The following is a 23,837-nucleotide window of genomic DNA, read 5'->3' on the forward strand; positions in this document are numbered from 1 at the left end:
TGCTAAATTTCATACAGAACCGTTCGGCCGTTCTGGCGTGATTAAGTAACAATCATCTGTCCTAGCCAACTTATAATAATTTATTTATTTCACATCGAAAAAGTGTACAGAAGGAAACTCCTTATGGACTAGTCACAGTAATACCTACTATTAATTTGTGCACTACAACTTGCACTAAGGTAACAAGTTACCTTACGTACGTAGCACAAGTGCTACGAGTGTTGCAACCTTCCTTCGGACCCATTACAAAAACTTAATATTCAGATATAATGTAAACAATAAATATCACATTAAGTGCATAATTAATAGATGCTTTATGAAACACTCCAATTGAATTGCTACGAAATGTAAAGATCTGCTACGGAATGCTACAGAATCGGTCATTACTCTCACCCCTTGAGTGTACACAATTCGTTCGTACCGTGTAAACCATTTACACCCTAAGCCAGGGTATTTGCGTAATTGATATTTACAACTAACCTGGATTTCAAAACGCTTTTCGGGATTAAGCGGGGATTTGTACGAACCTTCCTTCTTCGAGAGTTCTCTGCAATTTATTTACAGTGTACCGTATAACAACTGATTACTTTTACCTTCGGCTATAAGCAATGAAAATCTTTTGTAGGTAGAATAAACCAAAGTAGGTATTACTATTTCAGTGACTCTTTTCGTATTACGTTTATTTGGGGGGGTAAGAGGGGGAGGGTGTTTGTGACAAAATAAAAGAAATTTCAAACAAAAAAAAAGTTGATAGCATTTATGGTCTCTTTATGAGATTGTGATAGACGGACAGTTAGTTGCACAATAAGAGATTCTTTGTTGGCACTTTGGTAACATAAGCCTTAAAACCAACGACAACTCCATAAAATTCTTTTTTGTTGCATTTTAAATTGTGTTGTAAACATCTTAATCCATACTTCGTAATATTTCATTTACAAAACTTACGTATTAAATAAGTTTGTATGAATTTAAAAAGGTAAGCAAATGCACAACTGGTATATGAAACACAGAATGTTCCCTATAATTAAGCATAAATAACTACAAAATTATTGAAAATCTTTGAATTTAATAATTAATAATATGTTATACATTTTAAAGTATGAGTAAAACATAATCCTCATGCAGAGCCTTTATATCACTACTGGGCATATCTTCTAACGCACGATATACAAAGCCCTAAATCCCTCTTATAGGAGAGAGGGACTTGAAGCTTAATACCTCTACGCTACTCTACTGCGGGTTTAACGATTATACGATGTGTAGGTGTTAATACCCGCAGGCACGTGGGTGTGACAGTGCCTGCTTCCTAACTTATGGCCTTTCTTTTCCAGGGAAGAATTTCATTATAAAAAATCTAATATTTGATCAACTCAAAAATCGAACACACCTAGTGGTCCATTGTTGAACTTGTATTACAATAGAAAAAAACACAACTTTATACGAAAACTAGCAGCTACCCACGTTCTTGGTTCACGGTTATTACGATATAGAACGGAATTGCCAAAAATCAAGTCGATTGCTTGCTCAGTTAGGGCGTAAAGTTTAGAAAAACAAACACAACATTTATAATATAAGTATGGATATTATCATTCAATAAAAATAAAGCATTATTACATGACGTATTACACCCAAAATATAAACGATACGTTTTGTATACGTATTGTATAGAAATGATGTCTACCGTTCGTAGAAATTCAAGAAACAATAAAGGCCAAGCCGGAACGTGCGCGCCGCTCCTCCCGTCAGATTACCGACAAAGAGAATAAGAATCCGAACCAAATATCATTGCAAATACGCGCTGTGTTGTTTGCCTTCCATTTTTATGATATTTCTATTTGGTGAACACCCTTGTTCGAGAAAATAAAATTAAAATTTGAAATACAGTTCTGCTGAAAGGTGGCTGAAAGCACGTTTCGTTTGTTTGATTTCGCTATTCACTGTATTTTGTGCCACCGAATACAGTTTTAATGGTTATATTGAATATTTTATTTAAGTAGATTCTTATAATGTTTATCATAAAAATCCCTCTGATTTTATTAAAGCTTACTTATTTTTAATTAACTTTGAAAATACAGATTTTTCTACATTCCACATTATTCCTTACTTTAATAGTGGATTATATATCATTTAATGTAATAATAATTTGTTTTCTTTGTTTGTTTGTAATTAAATATATAAATAATAGTAAAGTATTTCCAAATGTGTTTTTTAATTGTTTAATTTGTTTGCAGCCTAAATACATTTTAAGGACTACACTGCTTTTTAGTTAAGATTTCACGGAAATAATCAGAGATGCTCTACGTAATTCGTCAACAATTATTTAATCAGTGGAATACTTAAATAAAAATTAGTTTACCCACTTTTCAAATATTATTACTTTCTTATTTTATTAAGATAAATGTTAGTTCAATTCAGCGAAAGTATAACTTATAATGTGGGAAAGCTTTTCGCTTCTAATGAAAAGGATGTGAGCACTGCTATAGCACAAAGCGTAGTGATTGACCTTTGGTAACCCGTGCATAAATATCTACTTAGTGAGAACTTTGTTGTTTCTTATCTATCTTAGCTTTTAGCTGTACCTTATGGTTTTACTCCCAAAAAGTACAGAAAATAGTAGCCTTCTTTAGAACATGAATTTATTATTATAGTTAGCGCCATCACACAAACATGCAAACAAACAAAGAAACTTAAGTAGGATAAGTACAGATAATATATTTCTAAACACTCACAGGAATTGTAATTATGTGATAGTATTTTTCACAAGTGTAAAATGTATGTAAAATGCTAGAGCCTTAAGTGAGAAGAAACGAGAAGCTATATAAATACCGTAAATTACCCACTATAAAAACAATAAAAACCAAAAACAATGTTTTGAAACATAAAAAAATAATTTAAGGGATACTTTCCATTATTACTTATATAAAGGGGCACTACATAAAGTACTATGAATATGAATGCACTCGCTATAAATAAACTGCAATAGACTGTTGAACTTTGAAACAACGGAAACATAGGTATCAGCTTTTTTACTATTATTTATCTCTGTTTGCCCCAAATCGGTTGGATATTGTTTTCGATACAGATTTCCGCCTCGTTCGATTCGGCTGGTATTCAGCCCCGGTCATAAAATAAATCTGGCCATAAATAAAAACGGAGACGCTAACAAGCGTCTCGGGTTCGCCAAGTGATATTTCTTCGGAAGCTTCCCCATTTTTGTCATAACTCTATTATGTCCGCAGATGAAATGTGAGAACCTACGTTGATTCATTGATAAGTAACTATTTTTATTTCTGCTGTAATTAATTTCTTATTATATTTAAACGCTGTCGTCATGCTTATTTCTGCCGCCAAGCAGCATTTTATTTATACTCTTTATTTGTACACCACTCAGAAAAACGAGACAAAAAAAGAACAAACACATGAAGAATGAAACAGGATACAAAAGGCGGCCTTATCGCTAAGTAGCGATCTCTGCCAGGCAACCTTAGGATTAGGAAAACTAAAAAGAAAACAAACAGGTGGGGTACACTATTTAGTACATACATACGAATATCTACATACTAATACATAAACCAGACTACACAAATAAAAAAAAAGAAAGTACTATTGATAAATATAAAATATAAATATACTAATACATATCTTAATATACCACAAATACTTAAATATAATTGCATATGTTCCGGTGAAGAGCGCGATGGGAGTTTTTTGTATTTTTTGGATACAAATTTTCCTGTGTTCCAAGAGCTCGGGACAAATCTCATCAAAATGTGTGAAGGACAAACTAATAAACAAGCAAAAGATTTTTCATTTGTAATATTAGTGAGAAAGTAGTACTATTTCACATTGAATTTAATAGATATATAATTACTAGCGGATGAACTTATATCCTTCTTATATCCCTTGTGATTAAGAAATTGAAAATACCAAATTTGGTTAGCAAGCCTTTTAAAGTGATAGTTTAATTAATTATACGAAATTAAGCTGAAGAAAACATTATTGATTTGTAGATTATTGACGACTATTGCCAACTATTTAACTAATTATATAACTTTCACAACTAAGCCAAAAAAGTCGGCTTCATTGAAATCCTTCAACAAGTTTTGCCTATAGCCTAAGGTATAGAATACAGTGTCAAATATCCTTCTAGTGCAGTCGAGAATAAGTATAAGAAAGAAATCTTATACCTGGATTGAAATGCAATAGTTTGTTATAGTGTATGTCTTTAATAATATGTGAGGTGTTTGGTATAGTGAGTAGCCAGTCATCCGTAGATTCTTAATAAGGCTTCTACATTCATTACATGTTTTATTCACTTGAAGCGGCTTTCCTAAGTTGACACGCATGTTTTATGAACAAGTTTCCACGGACAGAATGGCCACTTGGATTCTTCTTAAAAAATTCTAGAAAGTATTTCGCTAACTTCCTGTGATGGAAATAAACTTTAAAGGAAAGAGCGAAGTAATGAATTCAGTTGAAGTTCTTATTCATTCTAATCCACATAAAGCCTCATTTATATTTAAATGAAGTACTGGGAAAAATAGTTCCCTTTATTTTTTAACTTCTTGAAACTCATGTGAATTGTGTTGTACAATTTTCTTTACTGATCTTCTGTATTGTTAAATTTATGATTTTATTTAACTTTTTTGCGGGTCAAAAGTATAAAATTAATGTGATATTAATATGTATAATAAAATTGATGAGCTATTGATATATATTTCTCACAGGAAATGTGTTGAATATTCTGAAATTGTAGTCCCTGTGGAGTCTGCCATTTAAATTATTTTTTAGTTTGCACTAAGTACTTGTTTAGTTCTACCACGTGTCCAAGAGAACAAACAGAAATTTGATTTCGAAATAAATCCTTCATACGTCAACCAACAACTGACACCTTGCTTTTTTTATTCAAGTTAACATTAATTAACACAACTCGGGAAAAAAAAGTTCTTGCAAGTTATATTTAATTTAATTGAATAAATCGGTTAACTTTTTGACTTTGTCCACAGTGTTCCATGGTTATACATTTACGATCCCCGATCGCTGGGTGGTCGGGAAACAAATTTAACCGACAATTGTAAATCAATTAGAGGGGTAGACTCCTGGGGTGTAATAGCTACCCCTCCTCCCACGCACTCACCAGGGCCGAAATCGGCGTTGTATCGTAGAAAAATATTATTGAATAGCAATGCATTTATTAAAACACATTAATGTCTCAGCCAGCCAGTAAATTCAAAATCAAATTCAAAAACTCTTTATTCATGAAGGCCTATATACATACTTGTGTGGTGTATACATACTTGTGTGGTGATTTATTGTGATAAATAAGTTCGTCAACTTAAACCTAAAGCTACGTGGATTATACTAGACCATTTTCTTCTACATTATCATAGCGAGGTTCGACGATTCAGTTCTCCACGCTGTTATTATGTGAGTTGGCGGCGCTGTATGATTATTATCACATTATATTAGTATTACCAGTAAAAATGGACTTACCCGGGAATTGAACTTATTTGAAAATATCAACCACTGTACTATCTATCTGTAGGATGTACTATGTATCTATATATCTGTAGGCTTATTATATCAATATATTTTCTATTTGTATACATGTAATATGGGAATAGATTTTACTAAGCTTTGCCCTAGATTATATCTAATATAACCGTCAAATCCAAAACTTCCTACTTACGGGCCGCAGTACTCACCGCTGAGCAAAATTGGCGGTGCCAAATGTCTATGTAGTTTAGTATACTAATCGCAAAACGCTTTAGAGTTTTTTTTTCGATTGAAGCCAGTTTTTATAGGATATTTAACATTACGCTACGACCAATAGGACCCAAATGAATGTAGTAATACGAGGTATATTGCGTAGAATGAATGCTTGTATTGCATAGTTGACCAGAAAATTTAAGTTTATCGTTTTAACCGATGTGGAGACAAATTTTTATAACAAAAAGGTTTAGGAATTATCTGCGAATTAAATATAATAAAATAGTTATTTAAGAAATTTATATATTGTAGGGTTTTTGAGGAATTAATTAGCTACTATATAAATAAAATGAACTTTATTATAAGTAATTTGAACTTCCATCAGAGTGCCTCCCTGTTTTAAGGTATTCATAGAGAGTATTCAAGTGCATATTGTGATACGTAAAGTGCCCCCTCTCGCTCTTAACGTCCTGCCCAGAATATCTTCCCGAATTAAAGAAAATCTACCGCTATTAGTTAAATTATTTGTCTTAATCAATCATTTCGTGCAAAAGGATAATGATTCATAGGAAAATATTGAAAGATAAAAACTATTCTGAACCACAACATCAAAAGAAAAAAAATATAGTATTGGAATTAATTAATTAATTGTTTCTTTATCAATATCAACCCAATAATGGCCCACGACAGGGCACGGGTTCAAAGAAGGATTAAGGCTGGTGTCTACCACACTGGCCACGTGCGGATTCGTAGACTTTACAATCCTTTTAGAACGTTGTGAAAACACTGATGTTTTCATTCAACGTTAAAGCAAGTAATATTTTAATTAATTAATTAAAATAAAATCGAACATAAGATCGAAAAGTTAGAAGTTCGTCCTGGGATTCGAACTCGGTCCCTCAAAAGTGAAGTCGAAGTCCTACCCACTGATTGCTTGACATAAAACCCTAATAACCAAAACACTTTGGCATTACCTGGGAATCGTACCCACGATCTAGTGATGCTTTATCGAATAAACTAGAACAACGAGGTCAGTCTTACAGGATATAAACAAGGTAATTAGTGCGGAATTCTGTATCGTAGGCAGCAGAGGCGTGATATTTCGCGTTTATTCTCCGATAATTAAAACGCTCGCTCGAACGTACTTGGCAAGGAAATGGAATTAAAATGCGCCGACGGAAAATAGGAGACGTACAGGTGTGAGCCTGCATCCGAACTGCATATTATGGCGATAATTCTATAACGCCTGCCATCGATATCCCTACTTAAAACTTTCTGATTTTATAAATAATTCCAACAATATATTGCAGTAAAACTGCACGTTGGTAGGTTAGCGTCCTAGATTATTGATCACAAGGACTTGGATTCTATTCCCGGGTGCTGTCAGAAATATTTAAAGTTTTTTATGATAGTAACAGACGGACCGAGCAGATGGCCTATCTGATGGTAAGTGTTTAACCATCGCCTTTAACCGGAGCAATATAATATCTCCCGCGTATGTGGAAAGTCTCTCTGGAGATTGACAACCGCGGCCGAAATCGATCAGGAAAACTGAATATAATATAACATTATTTAAGTAAACATATTTGTAAGTTAAGTAATTATATTCTTTAAGTAATTTGTAGCGCTGATAGCCTAGTGAATACTACTACAGTTCGCATCTCTATTTTTTTGCGTTTTAATAAATTAAAATATCACTTGCTTCAACGGTGAAGGAAAACATCGTGAGGAAACCTACATGCCTGTGAGGTCTCCATAATGTTCTCAAAGGCGTGTGTGGACTACGGCCACCCTTCTTACTATGGGAGGATGATGATGAATTATGTTTAATAGACTATGCATCTAGCACTATATATTTAAACAAGTCTATATTTTCAATAAATAGGGAGCCATTAAGAATCGTGATTTAATTAGTGCGCTCTCCCTCCTATCACTGTTCATTGTGTACCAGTAAGCAACTTTGACATATTAGACGTAATAATGGCTCTGTAGTTGCCAATTTAATAAACGGCGAGGGCACTGTACCAAAAAATTCTGCACCATGGCTCACATAAAGGAGCAAGATTTTGCTTTATTGACTAAAAACTTATTTATCTCATGTTATAATATGAAAATTAAGCTTAGTTTGCTATACTCCGCGAAAAGCAAGATAATCTGTATGGTGTAATTTATAATTACTTCAATCTTTATACTTCACTCCAAATAGATCTTTGGCATTCGGCGAGTGAGAGCAAAACGTGCGTAATAGAGTTACTACGCCCGTTTTGCTCCGACACCGGAGCATCCTCAGGAGATGTTGACTTTACAATGAATAATCGTTAAGTCGTGTTATAATAGTAAAGGACGGCCGCTTTGGTGTGTGGTTAGCATTCTTCGGCTACGGGGCTACGGATCCCGAGGTTCTGAGTTTGATTCACAGATCAGGCAATAGTCGTTAGGTATTCAGTTTTTCTGTCGAGAAATTCTCGGTACCAGTCTTGAGTTAGGAAATTAAACCTCTACTCCTAATCTTTCGACAAGGGAAAAAGCCTGTGCCTTAGGACGTAAACTATGACAGATGGCGAAGCGATTTATGTTGGATTTTGTACGGTGGGAGGCTTCGGCCGTACGTTACCTACCACCCTGCCAACTTGGCCTACAAAGTTCAGCTAGGATGCCAGAGAAACTGATTAGAGTTTAATACATTTAAGCCTGCTCCATCTTGGCTGCATGATCTACCTGGTGAAATTATGGTCAAGGGCTAACTTGAGAAAAAAAACAGCAATTAGAACTCTTCTTCTCCTTTTTTTCAATTGTAACATAAATATATATAATACTAGCAGACCCCAGCGCCATCTGTGGGGCTGGTTTGTGAATCTAAACCATCCAGGGTGCCATCCAAACGCATACCAAAAAATTCATTCAAATCGGTCCAACCGTTTAGGAGGAGTTCAGTGACATACACACGCACACGAGAAATATACATATAAAAATGTTTAGGTTTGCATATGTATAGATAGTAGAGTAGTGGCGTGCACTTCATACATGCACAAAAGCACTGCATAGCCTAACATTTTCATGCAACTGGCAATGGAGGAGGATTTTTATGACATTTTACTTCTTTATGCTTCTCCTGGTCCAAATTCAAAATTCAAAATTCATTTATTTCAAGTAGGCCTAATATAAGCACTTTTGAAACGTCAAGTTTGTTTGTTTGTATTGACTCTACCACCGGTTCGGCAGTCAGATTCTACCGAGAAGAAGCCAGCAAGAAACTCAGCAGTTGCTCTTTTCCTACATCGCTTTACAATTTAACAATCTTGTGTGAGATGAAAGTGGAGTGGCTTGCTTCCAGGCAACCTTGTCATTAAGAAATTCATCAATAGTTTAGTAACCTCGATGTATTAAATGTGCTTTTATACATTCTTTAAACTTATGTAATGGTAAATCTAATGTTGCTATTCCCCGGGCGTGAAGTGAAGCGTGCGTGCATGCGTGTGTGTTTTCACTGTTTACGGACACAATGGCTGAAAGAGGATTCTGTATGTTCTTAATTCTCTGATCATTATCGGTTTCCATATTTGAAAAAAAAAGACATCAAATCGCCACGATGCACAGCGGATTTAAAATATTCATAAAATCAAGGTTACTGGCGTGTAAATTCATTTTTCCGCTGACAAAAGTAATAAATGTGGCTATCTGTTCGCTCCCCCTGCTGTAATGAATCGTTGGATAAAAGGCATAACCAAGTGGAAGCGACGCGCGACGCGGCACCCCCGACGCGCGATCCCCGATAATGCGTTTAGTTCTGACTGGACGAGATGACACGTCAGCAGTTAGGCCAGTAGTAGCGATGATTACATCGATCTATGTGATTATATTGCTGAAGTCACATTGCGACTTTACATATTATAATAATGATAAAATGATTATACTATACTGCCACATAAGTAAATTATGAGTCACTATTATGAAGAGAATGAATGTTAAGTCGGAATAAATTTACATGACAAATAAGAATGCTTATATATGCAAAATCACCATAGTTGCTGTCATATATAACAAGTTGCCATAGCTAAATTACTTTCTATATAATAATAAAGCCTTTGTTCAGACACAGTTTTTTTTTGTTTTTTACAATTTACAACGCTGGTGAGTCTAAAGTCACCGACAACTTAGTCTGTTTGCCCAACGTTGGCAAAGGCGTCCCCCATTCTTGAATTATGATGTGTTTAGAAAGAAATGACTTTATAAACACATGATAATTCAGAAAATAGTGAATATTGATTGGTGATGCGAATAAGCATGTCGTTATTTGGTTCGTCGATTACTTATGTTTGTCACATTGCGACTTTAATTTATTTTAAACACAGCTTGCGAGTAGCATATTATCATCACTGATTACAGCTGTGAAAATAAGCGTCAGTGCTGGTGTTATCTTTAAAAATTTCAAGAACTATCGATAAAACGTAGATATTATTATAATACATGCAGGGTGACATAATAAAACAGAGATTATCTGATATCAGCCGGTTCCCCCTTTGATCGTTTAGCCATTGTGTCGCTAATGCACCCTACACGCTGCTTGTAATTATGTGACGTCACACTAAATGCTGTAATTACTGTTTCGTCCTGGCTAATACACCCTAAAACGTATAATTTTGTAAATTTATCGAATACCTGCTTATTTAACTTTCAACGGTACTCACTGAGCGAAAAATATTATTTTTTATATTAAAAAACAAATAGGTACGTTCAAATACAATTAAGATTGATACAAAAATACAACTAAAAATTAATTATTATTTTATTTGTTTAATGAGTTTCTACGAAATATAAATTAAGAATCTCTATTATTTTGTTAAAATCACATCTTATATCATCAGAAAACTTCAATTTCTGCTTTTTTTCCTGTTCATGCCTAAATCATTGAATCCTTTACTTGTCGGGGGCAAGGATGCGGAGTCAAAAGTTTAACGGCCTCAATACAGTGAAGGATTTGCTTGTTTGAACTTGAAGGAAGAATCCGCTGTATCTTTTAATATTTGTTAAAGGTATTTATAGTTTTTGTAACTAACCGCTGTGTTTTGTAATATAAAGACCGCAAAATGTGTTTGAAGAAGTACGTATTTGAATTTTGAAACGACAAAATAACTACGAAATTGGCAATACTCCGATGTATCCAGAGGCCTTTAAAGTAGGTTTTAAAATGAGGAGAGTTTCTTTATTGCACGCAAAACAAAAAATAAAGAAAATTATAGCCATGCAGGACGGCTTTATTGCTGAAAGCAATATCTTACAGGCAAATCTTTAATTTACGTGACTGATTTATTCACGTAAATAGTTTTTGTTCAATAGATGACGAAAACGAAATACAAAATTTACTTTTTATTTTTTATTACTATTTACTTTAGAATATTATTTATCTACGGAGTCATAAACTAATATATTTGCTCTGTATGTATTTGTGTATATTTATATTTATTTATATATATATTTATATATGTATATATATATATATATGTTTATATGTGTATGTATTTATTTCTGTATTATTGTTATATATAGTAGATGTAGTTTATGTTATTTATTTTTAAAATTGCACTATCCCGTTTCCATACTCCTGTTCTTCTTTCATTAAGGGTTGTCTGGAGGAGATCGCTTAAAGCGATAAGACCGCCTTTGCGCATTGTTATTCGTCTTATATTTATGTTTTCAATTTATATTATAAATTGTGTGCAATAAAGAATTTATCTATCTATCTATCTATCTACTTTTAAACTTTACTAATCAGATATAATACTATATTGTGAATATGCATCAGAAGCAACGACAGTTAATTTTGGGTAGTAATTAGCGCTGACCGACTTTCGCTCAGCTTTCAACTTTTGTAACTAACTTTGTCCTTCCCTACACCATGGCCGCACAAAAGTTTCTTCAGTGAGTAACACATTATACTTTGGCGTCGAAGTGGATTTAATTTACAATTTGGTAGCAGACATTCGCGTAGACAGGGTTTTTGTTTTTCTATTTATTTTTTTATTCCACTACAAGGCTAGGTATGCTATTACTCGGTAAAAGAGTTCTTGGATAATAAAATATAATTATTAGTTTAGTTATTTTCTACTTGACATCCCATGTTTATTGTTCCATACAGTAAAATTAATGAAATTTTATTATATTCAGCCGATTATTTTGATTTTATTTATTTTGATGTTTTATTAATTATTACATAAATGAATTTGTTTAAATTAAGATTTGCATGTCATATATTATGACTAAACATGTATACCTACAATGTTTTATGCAAATAAAAGGATTTGATTTGATTTGATTTAAGGTACTCGTAGCACTTAACTGCAAGCTTACCTGGTAGTAAGTGATAACGCAGTATATTAAACTCATAGATATCCCTACCCGGTTTCTACGCAACATCGTACCGGAACGCTAAATAGCTTAGCGGAATGTCTTTGTCGGTAGGTTGGCAACTAGCCACGACCGGAGCCTCCCAGAGCCATCAAAATTCAGAAGTTATAATTTCCTAAATTGCCACAGCCGGGATTCGAATCCGGGACCTCGAACTTAAAACCACAGCGCTCACCATTGCACCAGGGAGGTCTTCAAAAGTCACCATGATATCAAATGGATATCATTGATTTACTATGATATTATCTGATTCACATCGATTTTATGATGAGGCTACCAACAGCTGTCAGTGGACATAGGTCTGTTGTAAGGAAATCCAAATTCGAAAATACTGATATGTCCAGCGACTCTTTCGATGTCGTCTGTCCACCACCGTTGTCTTTTGTTGTATCAGTAAATTCTTCTTTAATACTAGTCATAAAAAACTTTAGATGCACTGCTAAGTCAAAGTCAAAGTCACACTAATTTTTTACGGCTATAATTATTTGTAAAATATTTGCGGTTTCGTATTTAAAACTGATTATCATGTATATTTTGCAGTTCTACTCATATGGTTATGGTTGTACCAATATAATTTGCTTACACAAAAAAAAAACATTTAAATAAGCTAAAAATGTATCTGTATAGAAATATTTATTATGTATTTCCATACAGATAATAATAGTCAAATCAAATTTAAATAACCTTAATATGACAGGTTGAGGACAATATAACAGCAACGAATAATATGGTACATATTATTTCACTGTCACATCATTATTATTGTCTTAAGCTAATTAATATCCCACAACTAGGCATAGACCTCCTCCCGTATAGGAGAGAAAGATTTAAAGCTAAAACCCACCACGCTACTCCAACTCTGGTTGGCAGGCTAACCATTTGTAAAAACTTTTTGCCCTGGTTGCCAGCGTGTGCTTTAAAAATAATTACAAATTTTGAACCTTAAAGCAATGAATTGAAAGCGTTGTAAAATCGTTATGGCGTGAAAACAGTCTAGTTTTCTGCAATTTTCGTAGATGCCTCTGTATAAGACGTGAAGAGGCGAGGCAAGTACTACGCTCCCCACGTTGCGTAACACAATATGCACTTGAACAATCACTACATAAATATCTATAGGTCCATAATGAAGATCCATTCTCACTTTGGTAAAGTCAATTAGTTTAACAAGTATTATAGGTGTATACAGAATTTTCAATTTCATTTTTATATATATCCGCATGAAGCTTTAAAAGCGTAACGGTTTATAGGAAGGACTCGGGTTCGAATCTGAACGTTTACTAGGACCACCTAGGTTTGTTAAGAACAAATGTTTGTTTCGTATTTAATTTGACAAAACACTGTTCTTTTAGCTGTTTAGTCTATGATATCGGTATAAAATATTAAGTGGCGAATACTGCGCTTTTTAGTGTGCTGTAATGAGCCAGCTCCTTTGTCACACATTTTTACTTCAACAAATTTATGACACAAATGTGTCGTGACGAAAGACGATGTATTCTGAGCGATAAATAGGCATTGAGCTTCTTGGTCTTCATTTAGTTAGTTCATTTATTAAAGTTCCAAGAAAGTAACGATAAAAGAAAGGAAATAACCTCAAAGCAGCTACAAACCATTTTTTAAATCAACCGGACACGATATCTTCATATTAAACAATTTCAATATTATATAATATTATATGAATATTTTAACCCTTCCAACATTTCTGCGTTAGTCTAATGTCGTGCTATAGGTTATACTTTTTTTTTTTGTCACAGAAACACCCAGTATGAAAACTTTCACGTGGAACAGAAGGGCTACGATCAAATGTACGATGGCGAAGACCTCGAAACACCACCGTCTCCTGAGAGACCACCTCCGCGGCATATAGGTACGCATATATGTATAAAATTTATTTGAAATAAATAACTAATGTTCTTTCAATAAAAAATCGAAGTTAAAAAGGATTAAAGAAGTTAAGAACTTTATTTTGATTTTATGTAATTAAGAACAGAATCATAAAAGAAGACGTGAACTTATTATTTTGAGTAATATCGATGAATATACGCTTTACTACCAACAATAATTGGTGTTAAACAATTCCTATGTTACATAGTATAAAAAAAATATTTATTCAATTAGATAAATACGTCAGAGCGGAATGCCCATGTTTGACTGCTCGCTACACTGTGGCACTGCTGGCTTGCTTCGGCTTCAGTATCATGTTCGGGATGCGATGTAATATGAGCATGGCCAAGCTTAAGATGACTGAAAAACATAATGTGAGTGAGACATTTTAGTACATTTATATTTAGAACTTTTAATAAGGATATTTTGTATCCGTATTTTAGTAAAAATTAATTTTTTACTCAAATACAATACAATATTATTAACCTCTGTGAGTGCATTTGGTTCAAAACTAACCAATTTCAGCCTCTTTTTCTGGCTTTGAAAAATTTAGGTTATAGTATATCTAATATTGGGGAGCTTATTGGTTCACGAACTTCAGTTCCATGAAGAAATTTCCTATCTTGATTTTTAAAAAGTTTTTTTCGATTAAAAGGACAAGGCACATAACACATGACATATTTAACAGACCTCATCTGGAGTAAGAGAAGATACACCATTCAACTGGACCGTCAGCGTGGAGTCTTCAATAGACTCATCATATTTCGCCGGCTACCTCATAACTCAAGTGCCGGGCGGTTTCCTCGCTTCCATGTATCCCGCGAACAGAATCTTTGGCGTTGCGATTTTTGCTTCAGCCATATTTAATATGGCGATACCTGGGGCAATGTCTGTTGGACCCGTGGCCGTTGTGCTATTAAAAGTCGCACAGGGATTTGTTGAGGTATTTTCCTTTATTTCTAGCATATTTATTTTATAGTAAATATTTTAATGTTATATGGTTTCAAGTAGTCTAAAAAATAGTCAATGCCCGTGTGCTTAGAATACTGATTCCATTTCCTCGCTGAACATGACTATGCCAAAAAAATGAGCTAGGCTTTCTGTCAACTGAGGCAATTTTACTATTTTGTTAAATATTTATTGGCAGAAAGATCGCATGGCAATAGGTCCCTATGTGTGCAATCTATTTGAAGCAATTTTGCTCTTATTACCAGAAAAATTGCTTGTAATCGTTTACCAATCGCTCGATTATTCCTTGAGACAATTTTAAAGCATGTGTAATGTAATATGTTTATATTTCATTCATAATGTATAAACAAAAATAATAAGAATTCGAGTTTTCTTAACACATATTGTATGTTTTATAAATCTATATTTTATTTTGTGACACGTTAATAGATAGAAACATTTTATAACAGATAGATACAGATTCAGGGGGCTAAAATAGACATGTAACAAGAACAAACGTCATGTCACACGCTTTAATTCTGAGCATTTGGCATTCAGTTCGTGACGAGGCATGATCAAGCTTATTATGGATGCTCAAATTTTGAAACCCAAACCCGTAGCGAATGTAGAGCGTCACGTTTGGTGTTATCCCCTTTTAATAGTACTTTAGATGTTGATAATAGGATCATGGCTGTTTCTAAAATGTAAAATTTGTATGTTTTACATTGTCAGTGTAGAACGAAAACTTAATAAGTGTAATTTTTAGAAATAAAATTACTACACTTTTAATCGGATATAACGTAACAAAGCTAATAAACCTTGATTATTTCGAAACTTTGAATTGGAAATAGAGTATTTACATTCCGTCTACACTGACTAATCTAACACACTATGCATTAGATGTTGATTAAAACAAAGGTTCCGATGAATCGCTTTAAACAGCTTAAAGTTCAAATGAAATAAAATAAATTTATGTTATATTGATAAGCAATTTACAATACATAGACTCCCGTTTTAGTAGAGATGAAGAAACAGCTTAAAGTTTAAGTTTGTAGAAGTATCTCGGAATCTGAGTATTAATCTATATTTACTCAATATATTTTTTTCAATTCTTTCCATTTTCAATCGTACTTGAGTACAGTTGGATTCGTCTCCCGTAGTACAAAGCCTCTTTAGGATTATTGGGCCCTCGGTTGCCATGGTGACGTATTTATTCTCCTGTACCCGGCTTAGCAGAGTCGTCAATAGCATGGTATCCTATTAAATCTTACATTGAGATATGGAAGCGGTCGTATAAAATACATTTTATCTCGATTTCTAAGTCACATTATCCGCGATAAAGGTATTGAATAAATCATATTAGTGGAATTGCTTCCAAGTACAAATAATATACGTAATAGAGTGAAAAGACGATGAATAACTGCGTAGTAAAATGCATACCTACTGTTAAGTTGGTTCTTTTTTTTTTTTCTACAAAGGAAGATGTAGCACGGAATGGTCATTTTATGTAAATTGACCTTTATTTTACGTCACATATTTCCATGATAAATGTGGTATACCACTTGAAATTTAAAATTTTGGTAACTTAATTGATAGTAAGTACATACTTCTTTTTAGGGAATAAGTGCAAAACTCATAAAAATTACTTAATTTATCCTAATTTTTGGCTACCTAAAACCTATAACTGGTTATACATTTTAAAAAAAGGCTTAAAGGCTTAGGGGTGGACGGTTTGAATCCCAGCTGTACCTACTATTAAAAAAAGACTTAAATTCAATTAAAAAATTAGATACTCATTTGAGACGTTTTTCAGGGTGTAACCTATCCTTCTTGCCACGGAATCTGGCGCATGTGGGCTCCACCTTTAGAACGATCTCGACTAGCAACGCTTGCCTTCTGTGGAACTTATGCGGGAATTGTCATCGGCATGCCCCTCTCTGGTCTCCTCACTGACTACATATCATGGCAAACACCCTTCTATTTTTATGGAGTTTCGGGTATGATATGGTAAGTATATTTATAATGATATGGATTTTTTTGTTGTGAAACATTTGCGCCGTCACGAAAAAGGGATGACTCTCTCCGCCGTCAAGCCTTTACGACAAGGCACATTTATTTATTTTGTCATTGTATTCTGTATCACATTAATTAAAATAATAAGAAAAATATATTGATTCTACTGAAGAACCTTTAATTTATGTTTTATTTTTAATCATTGTTTTCGTGCGGCCGCCCAACTTTTATATCTTATTTTCAACGATTTTCTTTTAAACAATCATTATTATTACTTATTCAAGTAAGGCACATCTAGTTAACATTACCTCTGATAAAATTTAAAGAAATGCTTTAAATGAAAATTACGGCATGAGACTTAGTAAATTTATTTATACCTTTAAATATAAAATATTCATTAAATGTCGTACAAATATCTAATCTATAAGTAGTTATCTTTTAGGTTCTATACCTCGTTCCGTAGGCTAGTCGCTGACCATCAGTCTAGCACCGGATATATCTCATAAACCGTAATATCTAGAGTGTTGAAATTCTCACAGAATAGTCTATTGCTGTATAATTGAAATGTGTTGTCACGTTCTTTGCTCGATAGTTATTATGTTAATTCCATCTAGTGTTCCATATTACGCCTTGATACGGAACCCTCGTGTGCAACCCCAAGTCGCACTTAGCGGGTTTTTTATAAGCATTAAGGACATATGTTCAATAACCTGAATAATTTAAATCTTTTCGATTTTAACAGGTACGTTCTTTGGTTGTGGCTAGTATTTGAGAGGCCAAGCAAGCATCCCCACATATCGGGAAAAGAGCTTACGTACATCGAACAATCTCTAGGAACAGCCACACAGGCTGCTATGCCGGGATTCTGGGCAACGCCTTGGAAAGCCTTCGCTACTTCACCACCCGTGAGTAAACCTTTACATATTTGTGTTACGTGATAACAGAGTTGTTCATCACTAAGAAGATTTTTATGTCTTACAATTTGGTTATTTACAATTTTAACCTTGTTTTAGGTGTATGCAATTATCGTAGCAAATTTCTGTAGAACATGGAACTTCTGTTTGTTGGTCATTTTCCAGTCTGCATATTTCAACACCAGGTTCAATATGCAAATCACAGAGGTAAACTATGCACTCCACTTTGATTTACTATAATAGTATTTTATTGTACAACTCTTTCTATTTTGAACACCAGAATGTTTTTAGTGAACTTTTGTTTTTTTTTTATCCACTGTAAAAGTTTGACTGCAATTTCATGTGGTGGGAAGTGATTATGCAATCTAAAATAGTAGCGGGCTAGACCGTTGGTCGGTCTCCACGCGTAAATCGCTTGACGGCACGTCCTTGTCGATACTACCACCAGACGAAAAAAAAAATCTGTATTTAAACGTTCCTTACTAATACTTGGTATCGAAAGCTTCATACGATCGCTTACTTAAGCGATCGTATGAAGCGTTCATGTGTGACATGAGAATTTAACTATATTTCTCTTTATGTCAGTCTGGATTCGTCGGAGCGATCCCTCATTTAATCATGACCTCACTGGTGCCCATTGGCGGTATGCTTGCGGATTACTTGCGAAAGAACAACATTATGTCTACAACGAACGTCCGCAAGCTGTTTAACTGCGGCGGTTTTGGCTTTGAGGCATTCTTCTTCGTTCTTATTGCCTATGCTGATAATAAGGTACTTACGATATTTTATTTTTGACTAAATCAATGTGTGGAATGAAATCGATATTTAAAAATAAAATCAGTCTGCTATTTATACTGTAGATATTGCTGGAAGTGTTTATAAATTGCTCTTTTTGGTTATCATCATTGGAGGAGTGAAACACAAGTAGAAGTGTGAAATAGTAGAACCCTTTCTGTGACATGGAATGCTCAAATATGTAATACCAAGAAGAAGAGGTCTTCAAATTGACTACATAAATATCATTTGATTTTACTTCAATATAGTAGAGATTAAGGCTTCGTGTAGAGCTCGAGCTACATAATAATTATTTAGAGTTTACTGACTGTTTAAACAGTGGTTTGTATTTTTAGTACGTGGCTACAATAGAAATGACTCTCGGCGTAGCATGCAGCGGATTCGCTATTTCTGGTTACAACGTCAACCACCTCGACATCGCACCCCGATACGCTTCAATCCTCATGGGGTTGTCCAACGGCATTGGCACCATCGCTGGCTTTCTCGTACCCATTGTTATCGACTACATCACGCAAGATAAGGTGAGAAATATTTCTGTACATTTTTCTTACAAAATTCTAACAGTGATGTGAAAAGGTTATAATGAGAGAAAGGTTATCTTACAGCGGAAGAAACTGAATTAAATTTTTATAAATAAGTATAAAAAGACAATATTTATTTGAAATTGCTCAGTTTTGGGTTTTCGTCAGTGAGACTGTGTGATCCCCGATGATGTTGAAATCTGTAGTCTAGAGATAACTTTTTACGTCAAGAAACGGTAACAAGTAATAATTTTGCTAATAATTGGTCTCATAATGCAGTCTTATACAAAATCTTTCAGAAAAGTTGCCTGTTTTTTATCTCTTATTTATATGTTGACTTTTAGAATAGTAATAGAAGAACTTTAAAAATGCAGTTGTAAAGAGAAACTGTTAATCGCTAAAGAAACTAAATAAAACTTTTAGGGCTTTTCGTATTCCGTCATAAAGCTTTAAATTGTGTTCACGAATCTATTGAGATGCAAGTAGGTGGGTATAACTGGTGAAATTCATTGTAGCGTAGGGCTACCGATAATAAAGTGCTCGCTTAATGTACCCGTGACGCATCGTCGCGCACCCAAACCCCGCTCATTCCGAATTCACGCGGCGGCTCAACTCAGCTCGATTTCCTTTTTAAAATTACCAACGACCCACTGTCCTTTTTGTTTCGCACCAAGAAAACCTAGGGCTTCGCGGGGGAGCGTCACTCCAGTTCGATAGCAACGCACGAATACATTTCAAAGAATTTGAACGCTATTCAAAATATTAAACCTCATTGTTTCTCCCTCGCCAAAATAAACGAGAGTTGTATAATTTCTTTGCCAATTTTCACCCCTGTTTTGTTTGTTGTGTTTTGTTTTATAAGTAATATATCATCATATCATGGGCCTCATAAGAAGGCTTAGAGTCACTCAGCGGGCGATGGAGAGAGCTATGCTCGGAGTATCTCTACGCGATCGAATCAGAAATGTGGAGATTCGTAGAAGAACCAAAGTTACCGACATAGCTCAACGAGTCGCGAAGCTTAAGTGGCAATGGGCCGGGCACATAGTTCGGAGAAAGGATGGACGTTGGGGTCCCAAGGTGCTGGAATGGCAGCCCCGTACTGGTAAGCGCAGCGTTGGTCGACCCCCAACGAGGTGGACAGACGACATTAAGCGCGTCGCAGGTAGCCGTTGGATCCAAGCGGCTCAGAATCGTGGAACTTGGAACTCCCTACAAAAGACCTATGTCCAGCAGTGGACGTCTATCGGTTGATGTGATGATGATGATGATGATGATATCATCATATAAAAAGCCATGAGTGAGGCAGACAGACAGACAAACAGACATGCCATGCAGTGATCTTATAAAGGTTATGCTATTTTAATGTTTTACGCAGTATTGTTTTGACATCGGTACGATGAGAGTTTAAAAAAATACAACGTGTATGTAGAAATACCTACATAGGTCCTTTTAATAGCAGTCGGCATTCTAACTATCACGTAGAACTAGACGCTACCCATCCGCCTAGGTATTCGAATTGTTCGAAAAACCCACGCTTTTACAACCAACTTAGCCGGGTAAATTTATTTTTTTGTTATCACCATCTTCCAGTAAATTTAAATTAAGCTATGAAGCTAGAGCAATTCACACCCAAGCTTTTTTATCTTTAAATAATCCTTAATATTATAATAGGATTTTTCTATGGATATTTCTATTTTTCTAGGATATTTCTATTCGTCATAATGGAATTCACAGTCGGGTAAAGCAATATTGTTAACGATTAATGTAAATACTAATTTTGTATTATTTAATCCAGGACAAACCAGATATGGCAATAAAGGAATGGCGTGCTGTATTCCTTATGGGTGCCACTGTGCATTTCATTGGCATCACAATATACGGGATTTTCGCCTCCGGAGAACTGCAACCCTGGGCTGAACCGACACCGCCTTATGAAACTCCGCTCAAACCTTTAGACCAGGAGACAACCTTCGTAAGTAATATTTCTAGTCATTATCCTCATTATCACATAAACACATTACCGGCCCAGATCTCCTCGACCAAAGAGAACGGGCTATTTCTAGTATACATACGAGTAGTTTATTAAAACCAAGGATAATAAAATTTGCAAACGGTAAAACCGTTGTACCTGTAGGGCATTTTTGTGTAATATAATTATGGTATTTTATCCTATAGTTAGTTAGTTAGTTAGCAGTTCCCAACGACATGGTGCTTTTACGAATTCTATAATTTTGATCAGTCCTTCAGTTACTTGAAAGTTGGATCTGATTGATTGTTGTTACCTATTTACTCCCATTGCCAGGGTTCAATAGATGGAGATGTTTCACAGAGATAACTGTTGCAATGCCCACATCTTTTGTTGTGTATCACTTTTTCGTTTACAAATATAGGTTCTTATGAAATAATGTGCCTTTAGTCGGAGAAATCCTCTGCTCTGACTGGTTCTGAGCCTCCAGCGTATGGAAGCATCGCACCGCCTCGCCCAGCTGTGCCGCCTCAGCAACAGCATGTGCCCAACAACCCCTTCGTCTCTGGGGCGCTCTACCAGGCCGAGCCCATACAGCCACCCGCAGAGCCTTACCAGGATCTCACCGATGACGGCACTTATTAAATCCTATTAAATAATCCCAGTGGTTTCATATTACAACAAAATAGTAGAGACATCGGGGTCATTTACTATAAAATCAAACATGTTGGTATATCGCAACTAATAATATCCAGTTAACTAATAACGCTAATCACTTCGTTGTTCTCTAAACAAAACTTAATAGACAGATCACAAACAAGTGACGTCGTAAAACACAATATTCCCTGTGTCAATCTTTAGAACACTCAAATTATGTTAAGTACACAGAGATTTTTGTTAAACGAGAAACGATTCAGCGAGAGATCTAAATCACTGTTTAGCTAATAATAATTTTAAAATGATTTTACTTCTCATTGGAAATCATTAAGGTGGATATAGCGACATCTACATGTATTTTATAGACTTGAATGATGCCAGGAGTCTTAAGATTGTATGCCACTGTATATAAGGTACTACATTTTGAGGTATATAATGGAAGTCTGAAAAGGTTTGCTCCTGCAGTCACTATGTAGTTAATAATAGTGATAGGTATATTTGCAGATTCTATCGCAACCGATCTATAAATGAAAAAAAAATCTACTATTCAAAATTTGAATTTACAATATGGAATTTAGCTAACAGTAGCGATACTAAAATTCTTTATTATTATCTAATACGAGCGTGTATGTAACTTAAAGTAAAAAAAGTAATATGTAACTAAGAACTTGTACTGCCTCATTTCGGTTTGTAAATGGCAACTACTACGGTATACTTCGGTTCACCTAGATGCAATCTTATCAGACTTACTCTATATGTGTGCTCACCTTACTACGCTTGTCGGTTCTAACCGATAATTTAAAATAGAATATATTATATAGCATTTAATAATTGCTCTCGGTGGTTAGCATTATATAAAATTCGTTCATAGCGTCTCTATCATAAAACTATTTGTAATGTATTGTTTACACCTACAAATTCTATCCGTTCGTTACTTCTATTTCAATTGTTATTTATCGATAGTAATGGTTTATTATGCTTGGCGTTGAATACTAATGATGTTTTATTTGCTTTATATATTTGTACAGATGTATATATATTTAAATTGGCATATCAGTAATTAAATTAGTTTTACTTTCCACCTATTAGTTTATATCGTTATGATATTTTTCTTTCATTGTGTTTTATTGGTGCTTCAAAAATGGGTTTGCCGTATGCTGGTGTAGCTAGTATTTTTATTACAATTATTGTATTAGTTAATCAGCCGTTTGAAGAAACCATAAAATGAAACGTATGAGGAATTTCAGCATACGGTACCTAAGGTAATTTTGTCAAAGGATTTTACACTTTTTAGAACAGACATTTGCTCGTCCTTGTTACTGTCTCTTGTTGTTGTAAAATGTTTATAATATATTTACGATATTATTTAAATAACCTAGGATTGTACCCGAAATTAAAAACATACTGTATATGTATAGGTGTAGGACTTTAAATAAAATGTTACTTACAAATGGGAAGTAATGTGTTCATGTTTTTTTTTTTTTAAATTTTACGTTGAACAGTTATAAATATACTTTATCTAGACTCATATCTCAAAATGCTTGTATAAATTCAAAAAGAGTAAATTATATTGTGTTGACGCATAAATTTCCCGGATCATTCATAGAAAAAATATACTTAAACATTGATTTCTTAATAAAAATTTGAATTCAAAGAAACAATGAAGCTTAGTGTTTTCAATTTCTTTTTGAGTTTGTTCATCGTGAAATACGTAATTTGATACGTCATTTTTTTTAACAATGAGGATACTAACACTTAAACTTAATATTTTTGATGGTTTTTTTAAATATTATTTTATTTTTGCTATGGGATTATGAGTTTAGATGAAATAGTGTACGTATCTCCACATAGCACACATACTTAGGTATCTACTAAACCACTCTTTGCTAAGTACTCTTTTAGTTTATCATGTATCCAACAGTTACAAAAGTACTACTTTACAAAAAATAAGATAATTCTACCCGTTAAAAAGAATATGAAACATAATAGATATGAGTTAATTGGTTTATTATGAACTTTAATTTA

At 34.2% G+C, this 23,837-nt stretch overlaps 1 protein-coding gene across 3 annotated transcripts in view; it reads left to right on the forward strand.

The window, feature by feature from the left end:
- LOC120627432 (vesicular glutamate transporter 1) overlaps positions 1-21,888 on the forward strand; it is a 65,271-nt gene extending 43,383 nt beyond the window's left edge. For all 3 annotated transcript variants that reach the window (XM_039895435.1, XM_039895434.1, XM_039895433.1), the window contains exons 4-13: positions 13,866-13,978; positions 14,230-14,369; positions 14,684-14,938; positions 16,757-16,950; positions 17,699-17,861; positions 17,970-18,077; positions 18,456-18,641; positions 19,001-19,186; positions 20,985-21,161; positions 21,606-21,888. In XM_039895435.1, the coding sequence (XP_039751369.1) occupies positions 13,866-13,978; positions 14,230-14,369; positions 14,684-14,938; positions 16,757-16,950; positions 17,699-17,861; positions 17,970-18,077; positions 18,456-18,641; positions 19,001-19,186; positions 20,985-21,161; positions 21,606-21,800 (1,717 nt within the window). In that variant the 3' untranslated portion in view covers positions 21,801-21,888. The remainder of the gene's footprint in view (positions 1-13,865; positions 13,979-14,229; positions 14,370-14,683; positions 14,939-16,756; positions 16,951-17,698; positions 17,862-17,969; positions 18,078-18,455; positions 18,642-19,000; positions 19,187-20,984; positions 21,162-21,605) is intronic.
- Positions 21,889-23,837: the final 1,949 nt, after the last annotated feature.

This window comes from Pararge aegeria, chromosome 11, assembly GCF_905163445.1.
Source record: "Pararge aegeria chromosome 11, ilParAegt1.1, whole genome shotgun sequence".
NCBI lineage: Eukaryota > Metazoa > Arthropoda > Insecta > Lepidoptera > Nymphalidae > Pararge > Pararge aegeria.